This window comes from Solenopsis invicta, chromosome 3 (genome assembly GCF_016802725.1).
Source record: "Solenopsis invicta isolate M01_SB chromosome 3, UNIL_Sinv_3.0, whole genome shotgun sequence".
Classification (NCBI taxonomy): Eukaryota; Metazoa; Arthropoda; class Insecta; order Hymenoptera; family Formicidae; genus Solenopsis; species Solenopsis invicta.
Window position 1 is genome coordinate 29,121,705 of NC_052666.1, and position 17,500 is coordinate 29,139,204.

At 41.8% G+C, this 17,500-nt stretch overlaps 2 protein-coding genes across 3 annotated transcripts; one reads left to right on the forward strand and one right to left on the reverse strand.

Moving 5' to 3' along the window:
- Positions 1-18: 18 nt before the first annotated feature.
- On the reverse strand, positions 19-8,320 carry LOC105199401 (neuronal PAS domain-containing protein 4). The gene is given in 9 exon segments (XM_039447228.1): positions 19-2,463; positions 2,597-2,750; positions 2,886-2,992; positions 3,067-3,257; positions 3,259-3,501; positions 3,610-3,699; positions 3,831-3,892; positions 6,827-7,008; positions 7,502-8,320. Coding segments are annotated over 9 exon segments (2,097 nt in total). The 5' UTR covers positions 7,513-8,320; the 3' UTR covers positions 19-1,406.
- Positions 8,321-9,590: 1,270 nt separating this feature from the next.
- On the forward strand, positions 9,591-17,368 carry LOC105199402 (putative RNA-binding protein Luc7-like 2). Of its 2 annotated transcripts, none has more exons than XM_011166503.3 (5): positions 9,591-9,780; positions 9,983-10,077; positions 15,515-15,613; positions 15,962-16,722; positions 16,885-17,368. In XM_011166503.3, exons 1-5 carry the CDS (start codon positions 9,720-9,722, stop codon positions 16,961-16,963), a joined length of 1,095 nt encoding a protein of 364 aa, XP_011164805.1. In that variant the 5' UTR covers positions 9,591-9,719; the 3' UTR covers positions 16,964-17,368. The 2 variants fall into 2 exon arrangements, with proteins under 2 accessions (XP_011164805.1, XP_025989608.1); XM_026133823.2 differs by having other exon boundaries at positions 9,622-9,780; positions 13,756-15,613.
- The last annotated feature ends 132 nt before the right edge of the window (positions 17,369-17,500 follow it).

A 17,500-nucleotide genomic window follows, 5' to 3' on the forward strand; every position in this document is an offset into this window, starting at 1 on the left:
CTTATATGTTCTTACGCAAACATTTTATTTATTTATTCCAGCACCGGAACATACTTTCAAAGTTCGGTTTCGCTTCAGAGCTACACTCTGCGGGATATTTTATTTCGATATTTATTACAAAAGCTCCGTAAACGTAAGACAAAGAGCGTGTTAGAGTCGCGACTGAATTGCAACGTGGGCTTACGCACGGTCGACTTCTGGCCAGTGTGGAGACCTCCGATCGAGATGTCGATAACGTGAGATAATAACGCTAAAGCACGACTGAACGAAAAACTGATTGAAGCTGCTAATGCTATAAACGATTAACTGCCTCTCTTTATTTACCTGTTTTTCTTTGTAGTACATCACGTCGAGACGTAATGTAATGCGCACGTAGCGCCAAAGAAAAAGAAAAAAAAAGAGAAACTTTCCTTCGTCGAATGCGTTGAAATGTACAAAGCGAATATATTTCACGATCGTGTGTTAAACGTAAGATTTAGGTATTTTCAAAGGAAATCTCAAACATATATAGCGCATGTACCTGGGTACCCTCTTACGACACTGCACATTCATACATAGTTATATATATATACACATATATATATATATATATATATATATATATATATATATATATATAATATATGTAATATATATATTATATATGTAATATACATAATATTATATATGTAATATATATAATATAAATATATATACACTTGGAATATACGCGTACGATGCGTGCTATTTATCTCAAAACGAATGTTCTCGCATAAAAGCGTATACTGGAGATAAACGAAATGATGTACGACTTTTTTTAATCGTAGATTATTGTAAACACCGATGTAATCAGTCTATGTTTATATACGTGTTTTATATTAATGAAGAATTTACGATTCGAGAGTAACTTATAAGATGCCAAAGAGACAGATACGTGAAGATAAAAAGAAAAAAAAAAATGAAAAAAAAAGAAAGGGAGAGAACGAGAGAAAAAGAAAAGACGAACGAGCGTGTAGAAAATTGTGTAATGCGATACCGATAGAATTTGGAAGAATATACTCCGTTGTCTGTGACAAAGAGATGTAAGTAAGTACGACACAGTCCGAATATTCCTTTGTGTTCGCATTCGATTTTCTCGACGCCTCCTTTTCAGTCGCACACCTTCGCACACATTTCCGCTCGTTCCTTACATACATACGTGCATACATACATACTAGACCCTATCTTTTTTCGTCTCTAATTTCTTCTCTAAAATCTTACATGAATTTTACTTTTGAACTAACTGTCCAACAACATTTCCTATACGCTTTTACTATAAAAAGAAAGCTGTAGGTGGAAAACTATAGGTTTTTTCCCTACTCTTGTACTCTTTTTTAGTCTGTCCCCCTAAACTCTTACTGATCTCCTTCGGACTCGTATTTTCTAGTTCATTTCGGGAAATCCTTGCTGTCATTTTCAGCGGACTGTCCTTTCCTACGTGGTAACTGTAGCGTGATAGGCTGCACCGCGTCCTGATGTTGCTTCCTAGGCTGAGTAGCGGAGTGGCCGGCGGTGGTAGCCGCGGTGCTGCTGCGGTGAAAGGTGATCTTCAGATTTGGCACGTGTTGCTCGGTGCCGGCCCAATCGAAGTTGAAGATGGGTGCCTCCGGGTGTCCGAGCGTGTCCGAATCGGGCGTGTTGACCGGCGTGGTCGGTGTGGTGATATACGGGCTCAGTTCCTGGTGTACCACATCTGGCACCCTCTGCAGCGCGTCCGACCACGCCGGGCTGGTGCCCCAATTCTCCAGGGGGGTGGTGTCGGGCGGCGGCTGTTCGGTCGCCGCGGTGGTAATCGAGGACGGCGGCGGCGGCGGCGGCGGTGGCGGTGCGAGCAACGCCTTCGTCGGTAGCCGCTTGTGCAGCAACAGACCGCTTCGTTCCGCACCGCAGCAGTAGTCCCGGTCGAGGTCGGTAAGGTAATACTTGGTACCCGGTACCGACAGCACGTCCGCGCAGCCACTGGCGTATTGCGTGCCATGACACTGCACGAATTTGGCCCGATAACCGGCCAGATGCAACGAGCTCTTGTGGTACTGCTTGTGGTGGTACCTGACTGCGTCGTCCAGGGCATGCTGCTGATGACCAGAAACCGTACCCTGGACGCCCCTGCCCTCGTGTTGCTCCGCACCGCTTATCGACATGTCCACTGGTTCCGCGTCATCCCGCAGAAGACGCCTGTTGGGGTAGTCCGTCGACTGCGCGATCTTCGAGGCACCATGCGACTCCGTCTCGGACCGGTCCGAATGAAGCGACGGCGAAAGCTGAGCATCAGTGTCGTTGGAATACGTCCGAACGTATTCCTGGGCTTGGTTGGTAGCGGATCCTGTGGAGGGATAAACGGTGCCGCGACCTTGACCGCTGGCGCAGAGCCCGTACGTGAACTTTGTTTGAGACGAATACTGATACAACCATGAACTGGAGCGCATTACCTCTGCCTCTTTATCACTGTAATTTATTGTATATCGCGCTGTTTCATCAAAACTATTTTGAATGAATTGCATTATCGATTAATTAGGTAAATATAAAATCTCATAATTTAGTTAAATAACTAAAATGAATGATAAAACAATTATAGTACCTGAGTACTTGATTTGTGCAAACGATTATAGGGTGCTGACACTCGTCGGAAGTGTCCTTGACCTGCAGCACGCAATGGACCCAGAACCACCTCCCGGAGCGGCATTGTAGCTTTAGTAGAGCGGTCGTGGATCGCTCCTGATCTGACTGGATGACTAAAACCATATTAAGAGAGAATAATTTAGAATACAAAAAAAGATCGCGAGAAACTTTTTTAAAGCATTATTGCTGTAAAAGTCTATTGAAGGATTTTTATTTTCTTCATTATAGAGAGGATTCTTCACAATTACCAGTTTGATGCTTGCAATAGGCGGTCCTTATAGAGTCCCAGTGAAGTAGATTGTACCACGACACATTGATCAGCTCGGCGCGCGTGTACTCCAGATGACTTTCCGCGCTGCGAAAGAAGAAACCTTCAGGAAGACGGAACTTTGAGGATAATTTTTTCTTCATCGGTGAATTATACGTTACGTTTTATCGATGTGCAGGTACTTCATGTCCATCGAGTGAATCGTGGTGAAGATATTCGTCGCGCCCTGGACGATGCTCTCTCGCGTCTCCGGCAGAACCACCGGGGTGCACGATGCCAGGAAAACAAACTCGTTGCGATTGCATACGGGAACGAACGGCAAAAAGTGACCCTCCACGAGAATTACCTGCGGTAATTAAAAGCGAATGATGCGCGAAAAGTGGGTGATGTCTTGAAGTTAATCGACAGTTTTTAATCACCTTTTGATCGCCGAACCGCAGCTGCCTCCGAGAATTTCTTGACACGTTGATTCGACAAAGAAACAGTCTCCTGTCGCTGGGAATGGGACTGTTTCGGGATAATTGATTTTGCACGACCATATGATCCTGCTTGTCGATCACATCGTACACGCTGTCCCCGTGAATGAGTAAATCCTCCTGAAAATCTTTCGTCTTATCACGATTCGTCTCGCTGTTACCGCGAAACATTTACAAAGACTACTGATTATGTATCACATTTTATAAGATTTTATGAGATTACTGTACCATAGAATGCCCGAGATAATCTGCCGCATTTTCCGATATATATAACAATTTTCCTTGCTGCGTCATCATCATAATGAAGCCGGACATCGCCTGGAAAAGATGCATAGATTGTGTCTCGAAGATTTGTACTATACAACGAATGAATGCGACAAATAATCAAATGCCCAAAACAAAAGTAATGATAAGTAATTTTAATAGAAATCGAATTTAAAATAAATTACTTTTGAAAATCCTATATTAGGTGTTGGAACATTCGAGGACTCGGACGGGCAGTTTTTCAATGCTGAAATAAAAAAATAAATAAATGAATCAAGGTTGTCGAGATAAAATATGAACAAATGTTTAAAAGAACAAATAAATTAATGTTATAGGTATATATTAGTATACATATCTTTTACTATAATATTTATTGAAGAAACAAAATGAGACACACATTGCGTCAAGCAAAAGAAATCGCTATCAATATGTACGTATGTGGGTTTACTGTCGACAAAAGCGCGATATGCGAGAATCTTTATTTTCATTTTTATTTTCTGCTACGTGGAAATGTGTGAAACTTGATAAGCTCGCCCGTCTATCGCAAACTATAAAAAAAAAATTGTTCTTTTGGCCACCTTCTTGATCAGTGTCGCAGAAATGTAAACGCGAATCTAAGAAAACGCGAAGAAAACAGCTGGAAGGCTACGTAGAAGAATAGCGGAACAATCGGTTGGAAAGTATCATCGATCCGAGGTCATCAGAATACCGCCTTCCGTCAGAATGCTAATTAAATTCGATATTTTTCAAACGTACAGTTTTCCAATTGTTTTCTTAGTCCCTCTTATCTTAGATTTTCTTAGACCGCATATCGATTCTTCGCGCATGCTCTTACTATGTTCTTACGTCTTATTGTGTCTCGAGTCTTAATCACATGCGATAGTCTCGGGGCACGCGCACGGTCTTCCAACGGACCAAGAGAGAAAGAAAGAAAGAGAGAGAGGAGGAGGGGGGAGAGGAAAAGGAGGGGAGAGAAGGAGAGAGAGATCCATTTCAATCTTGTACTTTTTCACGCGATTGCCCGCGCGCTCGCCACCCTCCTCGCACGGGGCTTCCCCGAAAAAGTAAAAGGGGAAAAAGGTATGCACCGCGAGAGAGGTGAGACGAAGGAGAGAAAGAGAAGGGTGAGGAAAAATGCGTATGCTAATGCAGCACGGCAGCGTTTACTAACGGCGCTACATGGGACTATAGTACCCGATACCGCGAGACAATGAGCGCGAGAGAGAGAGAGAGAGAGAGAGAGGGGGGGGAGAGAAAGAGAAAGAGAGAGAGAGACGGTTAGAAAGGGGGAGGATAGGGGCCAAAGGGAGCAGAGAGGAGAAGAGAAGAGAAGAACGCGAGAGAGGAAGGGAAGCTGCGGCGGGCGGCAGAGGAACGATAGGGAGAAAGAGGGAGAGAGAGAAAGAGAAAGAGAGAGAGAGAGACAGAGTGAGAGGGGGACGCAATGCGGGGAGGAGGAGTGTGGGTTACAGGAGCGTGAGAGTGTTGTTGCAAAGGCCGACAGGTCAGCGGATCACCCGGAACTCGCGCTTAGACTCCGCTGAGTTTGAACGCGCGCCGGCCGATCTTGCCTTCTTGCATCGTTTCGCTTCGCTTTGCTTTGCGCTCGCCTTGCCTCGTCTCTTCTCTCGTCTCCTCTCCTCTCCTCTCCTCTCCTCTCCTCTCCTCTCCTCTCCTCCTCCTCTCTCTCTCTTGCAAATCTCTCTCTCTCTCTCTCTCTCGTTGTTGATACCCACCGGGATACCGCGTTCTCCACCGTTTCTCCCTGTGTCTACGAGAAGCTTACAGCCGGGTTACCCGGCCGACTCCCGCAACCGAATAGAAATTCTCCTTTGCGCGGGTCGTTTGCGCGGGTCACCAGCCGATTACGGCCGACGAGGCGAGGAGAGATCGAGGATCGAAAGCGGATTCTCCAAATTCGGCAAACAATCTCAAATTGAAACGTTTAATCGATAACACAAGGATGACCGAGGCATCCTCGATTAACGTTAATAACGAACGTTTTTCGTATCAAAAAGATGAAACGCCGCGCGACATTTTGCGACCTCCGCTTTTACATGTTTTCTTATTACTTGCCATAAAGCGATACGTTCCTTTTTTCATCGAGATAGACCAATATCAAAATTATAAAACATCAATAGCGCATTAACAAAGTTTCGGTCATTCCCATTTTTTAATCAATATTTTTATTATTGACAGTTTTTCATCAAATTATCCTTATCAGAATTAGTAAATTTTCTCACGTGTTATTGAGACAACTATCAAAGAGCCTTTATTTAAAGTTTAACTTTGACGATTTTAATCTCTCGCGCATATTCGTTCAAGTAACAAAAGAAACAGATGTTGCTATCAGAAATGATCTCAAGATTTATTATATTCGTTACACACGGTTATATCTAATTGAAAATTGCTTGTCAAATTTGAAGGCATTTTTACAAAGGAAACTTATTAATAATTCTTCGACAACAATAATATTAACTTGACGTGTTTGATAATCCGCGCACAATGTATCCCGATCATTACGTACGGGCAACGCAGTACGCTGAGTATCAATGCGCTCGCTGAAATATCAGAGTACAAACGCGGGGAATTGCATGGCACGAGCGCTTGCCGGCATTGAAGTCTCGGCCGATGGATGCGAATTACTGTAAAGATATAGTAATCGCGATACGCCGATGGACGCGCTTTATCGCCGTTCTTTATTTTATGGAGTAACAAGTTGTAACTCGGTGTGACGCGACGCGCGTATCGTACCGTAATTTTCCCGATATTGAACGTAGCTAAACCTTTTGAATAACTCAAGTTCTCGATAATAATAGTTATCCTGAAATATTTACATCCAACGCTGATATTTAATCGGGCACTCTTGTTGATTATCATCAACAGTGAATGTTCAACATTCAGAATTAATTTCGTCTACACAACGCGTATTAAAAAATAAGAAAGAAGAAAAAACCAAAAATCATATTCAACAGTTGGCTGTTAGTAAGTATCTCAATATTTTTCCAACGCATCTCAGAGCTTGAGAATCCTTTGGTAGTAAATACCGCGCGTCGCGCTTTCGACATTACGAACTGAATATCTTAACAAGTATTTCTTTTTATATAAAAACTTATTGTACACAGAGAAGGGAGAGAGCTTTAAGATTTAAAGACGTGGGCAGGCTCGCCGTTCGCCGTACCTTGCTGAAAGTAGTTGGCTTTTCGCAGGAACACGCAGACCAAGGCCATAAGCTGCAGCTGGGAAAGCCTCTGGCGTGTCGAGGGCGGTAACGGCAGTAAGTCACGTAGATTCGCGATTTCGGCGTTTATCAGGTCCCTTCGAAGTTTGCTGGCGCCTTTCGTAGACTTGCTCGCATCTATCCTTCAAGCACACGCTGACGTTACCGTCATTTGCCGCGGCACGCGCGTGCGACACGCACGTGCGTATCGCGCCATACATACGAACGCGTCGCGCATTTGTCTCCCCGGTATCGTTTCGCGAAACCGCTGGTCGCTACCCACTGTCCACTTGAACATCCCGGGAACCGTGACATCTCGTACTTCGGCGAGGAAGGCCCCCCCCGAGTCCTCTGGGGCAATCACGAGGGGGTGAATCATGAACTCATCCCCGATCGGCTCGAGGAGGGTCAATCGACGGCTTCTCCGCTCGATCTCTTGCGATTAACGTCATTTTTACCTGATCTCATCCAGTCGCAAAAGTAACGCAGAGGACTTTGGAGTGATCCTTAATGCATCATATCGCGCATTCAAAGGAATCCTTGATCCTCGCCGAAGTACAGAGCGACAACTCCAGCGGTGACGACGAGGGACCGGGGGGGAGGGAGGGAGGGTGCTGGACCACGGACGTAACTTACCGATTGAACATATTTCGGTGGCCAGGAAGACATCAGTCGATCATTGGTGGACAACGAGCGGGGGGACATCCGGGTCGACAGGTTCTCGCGAAACTGCGGCTACGATCTAACATCCGGGTCATAACGCGCAACTACACTGAACACGTGGATGGACTGGCGGAGGCTGGTTCTCCTACCACCACCAACGTCGCCGCCGCCACCTCCTCCTCCTTCTCCTTTTTCACCTCCTCCTCTTCCTCCTCCTCCTCCTCCTCCTCCACATCTCCTCCTTCACCGCCATCACCTCCTCTTCAGCCACCTACTACTTCGTCTTCGCCGCTTCTCCGTCCTCCTCTCGCTTTCGCCCGCGATACCGAGGTCTTTCCTCTTCCTCCGCCTCCACCTCCTCCACGCCGGTTAATCTTTCGGTCTCGCTTTTACGTTTGTTCGCTATATCTGCTCGCTCGCTCTTAGGTCACGATCGAGAGCGCGGAGTCTCCTGGTACCTCTACAACCGCCACCATCATCGCCACCACCTCCGCTACCGGTTGCACCGTCTCTCTTCTCTGCATACAGTTTCTGCGCGCGACTCGCGACTGTCGCTCAGCTCGGCTTGAGAAATTTTCGGAAATTGTTATGCAATGCGCTAACCGCGATTCAGATTTGCTCGATTAACGAAAGAACGAACGAGAACGTTGGCCTCGTGCCGTTGTTGAAACTTCAAAAGAACGATTTTGATCAAATTGAACAAGATATAGATCTGTAAATAATTTTATTGCCTTATCAAAATAATTATGAAGGACATTAAAACGTGATGAGTAATGCGTTAGAAAGTTTTGACATTACAGTCAATTTGAAATTTCAATATAATTATTTTAATAGAATCTAACAAAATTATTTTCAGATCTGTGTCCAGCTAAATTTTTAGATACTTTTAACATTGTAACAATCAGTTTGCAAATCCTACACAATTATTTTAATAGTTTAACGAAACCATTTTCACATCCATATTCAGCTAAATTTTTAGATACCTTAGTAAAACCATTCTTTCCGTGCACAAATTACATAATAATAAATATATAAGAAACATTACATAATTAAAAACATTTTACTGTATACCATAATTTTATATTTAAATAACAAAAGAATGCAATCAACGGATTTAAATATAAAAAGAAATTTAAGAAATATTGTCTGCACCGATTGGAACTCACACTTTGAGTTGCTAATTTTTATACAAAGATTTTATAATTTAAAGAAAAATTTGCATTTAAAAAGTTATATTGTAGTTAAAATAGTCGCGAAAGTGCAGATAAATTTCAATGTCGGATATTGTACACGGAAGTGTATAATTTGATTTAAACTCCCGAGGGGGGTCGCCGCGCGGTCATTGCACTCCAAGCCGAGCACCCCCTGGTTTAAATACCGTTGGAGCTTTGGTATAAATCCTGACGCTCTCTTCTCTCGTATCGATTACCAAAATCTATAAAGAATCGTAAATCCTTTTAACAATCAGTAAATTTGTATAAAAATATTAACAGCATTTTTTTGTGAAATAAAAATCGGAAGATGGAATGTGAAAAAGGTGTTCCTCGTTTTTCGGGAATATAAATCTTTATTTCAAATGCTTTGAAACAAAATACTACAGTACTTGTGTGTAAGAAAATTGACACGCTCGGGTCCAGATAACCACGATCGATTCGTAACATCGTTGCAATTCATTAAAAAATTTCCTGCCCCCTTCTGCCGACAAAATGGCGGACGCGTTGTTCGATTAATCACTCGCGACAGTCACGACTCCAATTCCCTATCGGCCGGCCAATCGGAAGGCGAACGACTCGGCGACAACTTCGGTTGTGTTCCGATATTAACTGCCAGTACTGAAAATGTATAGTATATGTGACGTGAACTATAAATTTTCAGTACTGACAGTAAAAACGGAACACAGCCTTCGTCACGCTCGCCGAGCGATCGTATTGGTCGGGACGTGCCGCATTGTCCAACATTCCCGCCAATCGGCTCGTCGAACGCCCCCGTCGCGTCGCATGAAAACGCGGCTGTCGGTCACGTGGCGGCGCTGCGATCGCGACGAGCAGCGTGGCGCACCGATCGACCAAGAAAGGTGTGTGCGCAGTGCGCGTACGAGTGCGAGATTTCTGGATGGCGTGGCCGCTGGCCGCACGGTTTACTTGAGCTTGCGTGCCTTTGAGAGGTTGTACACACCGATCTAGATCCAGAAATGACGGCGCACGATCAAATGCGAGCTATGCTCGACCAGTTAATGGGCACAGGACGAAATGGTACATACGTTATCTCGCCTCTCGCATCGTTCTCGCGGCGATTTCTCGCGCAGTGAGTGCGAAGTGCGGGCCCCCGATAGTTGAAAAACGCGAGACCGCGGCCATACTTGTTAACAATGTAGCACTCCACTTCCCTCCCCGCCTATCGCGACGTACAACTTATCTGTTTAATTCGAACTGTTAATTTCGGATTTGCTTGCAGGTGAAAATAACAAATTTCAAGTGAAATACTCCGACTCGAAGGTCTGCAAGAGTTTTTTGCTGGCCTGCTGCCCCCATGAAATCCTCTCGTCGACGGTGAGTATAATTATTCTGTAATGCAGAATCCAAACACGAATGACACACCGTTGGCACTATGCGCTGAGAATAAATGCACCTTATATATAAATCACACACAGACACACATACGCCGATATCCCAATGCAAGGAAAGACTATAGTTACTTTATGTCTCTTCTCTGATTTGTTTTGTTATTTCATAAATTCTGTTTACACTGACTTCAGCACAATCTATTGCTCAGTCTTCTTCTATAGTCGATATTTTATCTATTTTATTGATGATACAGGTTCTTAAAAAGGATTATCATTGTCATCTCCATCACACTTACAACCTTTAATTTTTCAATCAACCTCTTGATTCGAGACATACGGATGAGGGTCGGTATCGAGACCCACAGACTATGAATCAGTTGCTCTCGTACAGAATCATACACTTCATCTTTCTACTCGATATAGTATTATTAATCATAAAATTAGTAGTACAACAATAGTGTAAATGCAAGAAATGGAGACCACAAAATTTTTTGACTAATTTCTAAGCCTTATTTTTAAATGTGTTTTAAAAAAATTGAACCATGTTATAAATGATATACAAAAATGTTAATAACAATAATGCATTCAATCATTTTTCAATAGAAATTTTACTATTAGTGTTTTATTAATAAATATTGATAATATGAACATAATATTAAATATATATATGGATATATAATTCTACATTGGCTTTAATGAATAGTTGAATATAATTATTCTTTATATATGCATACTTGCATTTGAATTCGAATAGCATTGTTGCTATTCAAAGACATAAATAATGTAACTAACAAGTAGATGAACTTGCATAGAAAAAAATAAAATATAAGAAAATTTTTTTAGACAAAATTGCTTTTCTGTCTTAATAAATCTTTAAATTTAATATGCTCCGTTGCATATATTTTACAATCTAGTTGTACATTTAAAATGTATTCGTTAAATCATTGTGTCATCTCTCACTAATTTGTCTCGTTTTCCCCGATTGTGTGTTCTTTACCATCAAGTCAGACCGTAATCAAGTCCATTTCAAGAGTATAAAGGGCAATAAATTGATAATGATAGGTCGCGTCCGTATTCCACTTTACCGCCACGGTCGTAGACTCATACCCCCTGACTTGTTTAGCACCATGTCATGCATACACTTTACATAATTAGAGTATCCCTTCGCATTGTACATAGTAGAGATGTGTGAACTATTCGAATATAAATTGAATCGAACCAGATAAAATTTGATTTGGATCTCTATGGTATTAAACTCGAAAATTTTGAATTAAAAAAATTCATATAACATACGTTGATCATTTTACAAAATCATACTTGAAATAATTTTGTAATCAATATTAACGTTATCATATAAAAATTTGTTTCTATTTATATATTGAAATTAACCTAACAATTATGATGTTAATTAAAAGTTGTATTTTAATGATTTGGTTCGGCGTAAAAGAATTTGATTCGCACATCTCTAGTACATAATATTTTTTTTTTTTTTTTTTAATCAGGTAGGAGAATGTATGTATATAGAATATTGATTAGCTGTTTCGAATATAGAAGCTGAAGAGCATTTACTTTTTTTTTTACGAGTTATTACTTGCTCGTACTTAGAACCTAGACGGATTTAGAATAGACAGATCCGCATATATTGAGATAGATTCGCCAATATTTCATTCGCTAGCGCTTTTTCCTCTTCACCTGTGCCAATCGGTGTGCTCAGTACCACACGTAGGCGTTAAGTAGCCATAGCTCGTAAGAACGTCCTTTGTGGGACTAATAAGCGAATTTTAATAAGGGATAAGCGCCGGAGGGGAAGCGTTTCGCCTTATTTGACACGTATACCTCAGGAATTGATTACGATCAATTCACACTGGATATCGTCGAAGTGCAACACGGGGCAGGCATTTTAAATCGTACTACTGTACTAGACACGTAGATCCTCGGGCTTAGAACAGCCAATATACTTGGCGCGGCCTGGAAGCACCGAGCGCGAGAGAATATCGCACCCACGTTCGTTCTGTGTTTTCACTTTTTCTTTTCTTTCTCTTTCCAAGCCGCGGAGCGCCAATCTTGGCTGTTCTATTCCCTAAAACGCCGCGTTATGAATCTATGTATATATATATAATATCTAACATGTACTGAGAATATACTGCAATCTTCATCGCAGTGATGTCAGGCAGCACAGATGACTGTGGTGACTTAAGATGAAGACGCAATCGCACGTCCTGCATATATGCGGTCGATCGAGCAACACTTTTATCAGTTACAGCACGGTTAATAATACATGAGCGAACTACATAACTAAATGCTCTAGTACTGCTTCGCGCATTTCAATGTCATCTTGTGCGAATTGGTCACAGGGATGTTTGCTATCTCTCTTTTTTTTCTCTTGTAATTTCCTACACTTGGCCGCCTGAAATCACCCCTCGTCTTTAGTTTTATAACTAGATCGATGTCCTGATATATGCAAATGTTACCTTCTCTCGTTACCGGGAATAATAACGTCAAGTTGCTTCTATCACAAGCTTTATTACAGTCTGTGTGACAGACGTTTCAATGATTCCATTCCACCACGTGCTCTCCCTTCTCTCCTGCCTTCCTCTCTCTTTCTCTCTCTCTCTCTCTCTCTCTCTCTCTCTCTCTCTCTCTCTCTCTCTCTCTCTCTCTCTCAATCTTTTCATGTCTCAAGCGGCTACTGACATAGGAAAGTTCTTCACGCGGGAAATGCCAGTGCTCGCTCTAAGCGGAGCTATTGTTTTTTTTATCTTTAATCAGTTAACTCTCAATGCCATCTGCGGATATCGGAATTTATTTTACATAAGTATCCGCTCGTACGCGTGTAGATCTCGTGTTAGGACCTGTCACTGATCCTAATTGATGCTAAAGGATCTCAAAAGGTATTTTGAGTTTTCTTATATATCGAATTTATTGATCACTTCTCTATTACAGAGGTAAGGAGAGTCTAAAGTTGATAATTAATTTTATCTTGAGGGGAGGGGGGGGGTAGATTTATTATCTTTAATTAATTTTTTTTTCTCTCAGAAAACAATTATTCACTTATTCACTTCCATCACTTCTGTGTTTCTTGCTTCGATTTCTCTTTAAAGATTTTAATTAGTTTCTCTGTAGCTCTGTAGCTCATAGCTTGAATAGCAAGGAAGATGGAAGGGAATATTACCTCATTTTGTTCCCGGTGCCGCCGTTATCCCGAACCTAATTTGTATTCAGATTCAAATTCCGGATGAAGCGTGATTCCGGTAGAACTGGCAAATATAAAGCAGTTTACACAGTTAGTAGCAATTCTACTTTCTAACGCGTAAATAAACATTGAAAGGTTTGACGCTTTTAGAATGTGACATTTCGTGGAATAAAAAGAGTCATTTAGATCGAGTCGAATCGTGCATTATCTTTGAAATATATGTGAGAATATATTGAAACGTAACGGTGAGAGATAGCAAACATTCCTGAAGGTCTCGCGGTATGATAACTATTTCCAAAAAATATTGCAAACGAAATATCGAAAAAATATTGAGATTAGAGAACAAAAAAGATAGAAAATAAAAATGTATTTAAAAAAAAGAAAGAAAAACGCGAAAAATACTAACGTTCAAACGTTTTCGAACGAGAAGTATGCCGATACGCAAATCCACTAATGTCAACGTAACTACAGTTCTATTTCCAGAGTCTCTGGAAAAAGCAATTCCAATCAGATCCATTGTACAATATTGTTGCGAGTATTGTCCGCTCATATGTCCGTGTTGTACTTGTCACTCTCACACGCGCGTTACTGTAAGTACTGAAAACGAGAAGAGGACGTACGTATTACACCTACAATTTGATTTACCTTTACCATAATTCAAGTGCTAGATATACATATATACATGCATATCTAATTTATATCTATATATAAATATATATATATCTATATATATTAATTCGATACGAAAGACGTGAGGGCGGGCGGTTACTTCAGCCCCTCTACCGGTTTTCCACACGGTGGTGAGGCTGAGTAATGTGCCGAAAGAATAAATTCCCAGACCCCCCCTGAAAAGGCCTGTAAACAGTGAATCGGTGAGTAGCGTCATACTGATTCATGAGACGATATCTTAATGTCGCTTCTTACTAATAATGCCGTTTACGGCAGGTAGGAATGAGAAGTTTTGAGAATGTGTGTGAGAAAAATATATATCATCCTGTGGAAGTATGGGTGCAGGAAATGAAGCAGTGATCTGTAAGTAAAAGATTTGCGAATTGCCAAGTGCATACGACGTACGCTCGCTGTTGGTTTCGCTCCTCGCGCGAGAGAGTTTCATTGCAGGGGAGGATTCTTCCTCCGTCTCTCGATTCCGTTCTAAGAGAGTTGCGTAAACGAGGAAAAAACCATTTTTCACGCTACGTTTTACATCGTTTGTTATTCGCCGCGCGAATAATCGGCATAGAGTTCGAGATTTTAACGTAGATTTTTTTTTTAATATGAAACGCGGCCTCTTAAATTCGCGAGAATCAAGGAAATTTTCAGCAGAGCTTTTCGGAGCTCATTATTTCTATTATTTGCGCGAATATTTATTAAAACCTTTGGCAATTTGCAACATCCAAACGTGTCTCATGCAAGAGAAAATATGAGAGGTGGCATGACGCAGAGAGAGGTGTGATTAGGCGGATTAGTACAACAAGCGCCAGTTCCATTAGAAAAATTTCCGTCAACCATTGGATGTGTACGTATTGAATCCGTTTTTTTTTTTTTCTAAAAAAATTCGTTTAGCAGCCAACACGTAAGACACGATTCGTGCCGTACGTAAAATAGTATTATAAATCATTATAGGCTGTAAGTTCTCTTTCGTAGAAAAAAGTGAAACATTATGAAACTTAAGGTGTGTGCTGATTATAGCTTCATTGTCATCGCATTCTCGTGTCAGGCGGAGAACTGTTGCCACCCTGTAAGTGAAAAACAACTAAACTATTTATCTGTACAAACTGCATTTCTACTTTTACACTCGATGCTAGATCGTCTGACGATCTCGATCGCTTCGTTAATTGTACGCTCTATCCTAGCCCGCGCGTGCGGGAACACGGGAAACTTACGTTTCCGTGAGTTCACGTAAAAAGAAATGAAAAGAATGAAAAAAAAATAAAAAAAAGATAAGAAAAGATGAAACCTATTGAAAACCGTCTTATCCTAAGGATATAGGCGATGTAAGCTCAGAATTTTTGTCGTATCATCTCTTGTCTCTCTCCAGATTATCGATTCGTGCTATTTTTTCCAGTCGCGGCATCGCGACCAAGTACGTTATATTCTTCTGTCAAGTAAGAAGTATCTCGTAAATACGCAATGTCGGGAAGGGTCTCTAACTTGTATAACGCATAGAATCGATAAGGCGTACGATCGGAGGGGCCGTAAATCTAATCATGATTTGATTTGTAAATCGTAGCGCATGGACCTGGGAGAATGCCCCCAGATTCACGACTTGGCCCTACGGGCTGACTACGAGGCCGCGCAAAAGAAGAACGACCACTTCTATGACATTGATGTGAGTACTGATCTTATTGCATTTCATTTATAATTAATTATTTGAAATTATATTTTATATTTTTTTTATATTAAATTTTTTCATAATAGATAGAATTACAAACGCGACATTATTATTGGCAGTAATAAAAATGGAGTTCTTAATCGTAATTTATCAGGCGATCATAGTCACAAATACCAAAAACTTTTCTCTTAGTGTGTAATTGTACAGTACGCATATTATTCGCCCATCCAATAATGTTTTCGATTGAACGCAACGATCGTTCGCAATTTTTTATTATCGTCGAGAAATTGTAGAATTGTAGAATTTTGATTGAAATTTTCAACTTTGTTTCTCTCGAATTTTCAGGCGATGGAACACCTTCAAAACTTCATCGCCGACTGCGACCGCCGGACAGAGCAGGCCAAGCAGCGACTGGCGGAGACGCAAGAGGAATTGAGCGCGGAGGTGGCGGCGAAGGCGAACAACGTCCACGTGCTCGCCGAGGAGATCGGTAAGAAACTAGCCAAGGCCGAGCAACTCGGCGAGGAGGGCTTTGTCGAGGAATCGATGAAACTGATGGGCGAGATCGACGAGCTGCGCAAAAAGAAGAACGAAGCGGAGCAAGAGTATCGAAACAGCATGCCTGCATCAAGTTACCAGCAACAGAAGCTGAGAGTATGCGAAGTGTGTAGCGCCTATCTTGGAATACACGATAATGATAGACGATTGGCGGATCACTTTGGTGGAAAGCTGCATCTCGGTTTCATCAAAATCCGTGAGAAGCTCGCCGAGCTTCAAAAGACCGTCGATGAGAGGCGTAAGGAAAAGCGCGAGTCTATGCTCGACAGGAGACGGGATAGAAACAGGGAAGATCGCGACAAAGATCGCGATAGGGACAGGAACCGCGGAGGATTGGGCTACAGGGACCGCGACCGTGACCGCGATCGCGATCGGGACCGTGACCGTGACCGCGATCGCGATCGCGACCGTGACCGCGACCGTGATCGCGATCGCGATCGCGATCGTGACCGCGATCGCGAGCGTGATCGCGAGCGTGATCGGGACCGGGAACGCAAGGACAGCGGTAGAAGAAAGTCACGATCTCGTAGTCGCAGTCGTGGAAGAAGGTTTGTACATTTCACGTCTTTCCGATTGTAGCGAGTAAATTAAAAATGAATAAGATTACCGTTTCTCTTTCAAATCTGTGGGTGAATTACGATCAGTGAAATTTTCAAAGTGCCGAACGGATTTCCCATTGCCTCTCACATCTGTTACTTTTCTTGTTTCAGATCAAAACGTTCTCGTAGTGGCAGTCACAGCCGTCGATCTCGTTCTCGTCGCAGTGGATCTAACGACCGTAAGAGATAAAGACAAGATGTATAAGGAGTATGCTCAATGGTTTTTTTTTTCTTCCTCACACGCGCACTTTCGTACGTGTAATGTATAACACCAATTCGTGCGCACGGGACGCGTATGCGCTGATGCATTTGTACTATAACAAATGCGATACTCCATTTTGACATAATCTTTGTACATTACTTGTCACCCGATCGATATGTTATTACGATATGCTATTTATGCCGAATCTATTCCTATCGAAATATGTCTTAAATTTTGTTTTAGATCTACTCTACATGTAATCTATTTTGTCTTTTAAAATAATTTTAATCTACTGTAAATAAGAATAGCTTAAGTACAACTTGTATTGGCAGTTGTTACATGTTTACCATATTTGAGCATATACAATAATAAAAGGTAGCAGTATAAACAATACACTCAGCGTTATATTGTTCTTCAACTTTCGCAGAATATATCCAATTAATTCAAAGCTTTGTCGTAGAAACATTAAATTACAAAAATATTAAACTTGCAAAAACAAAATAACAAAATTGTTTCTAATTCCCT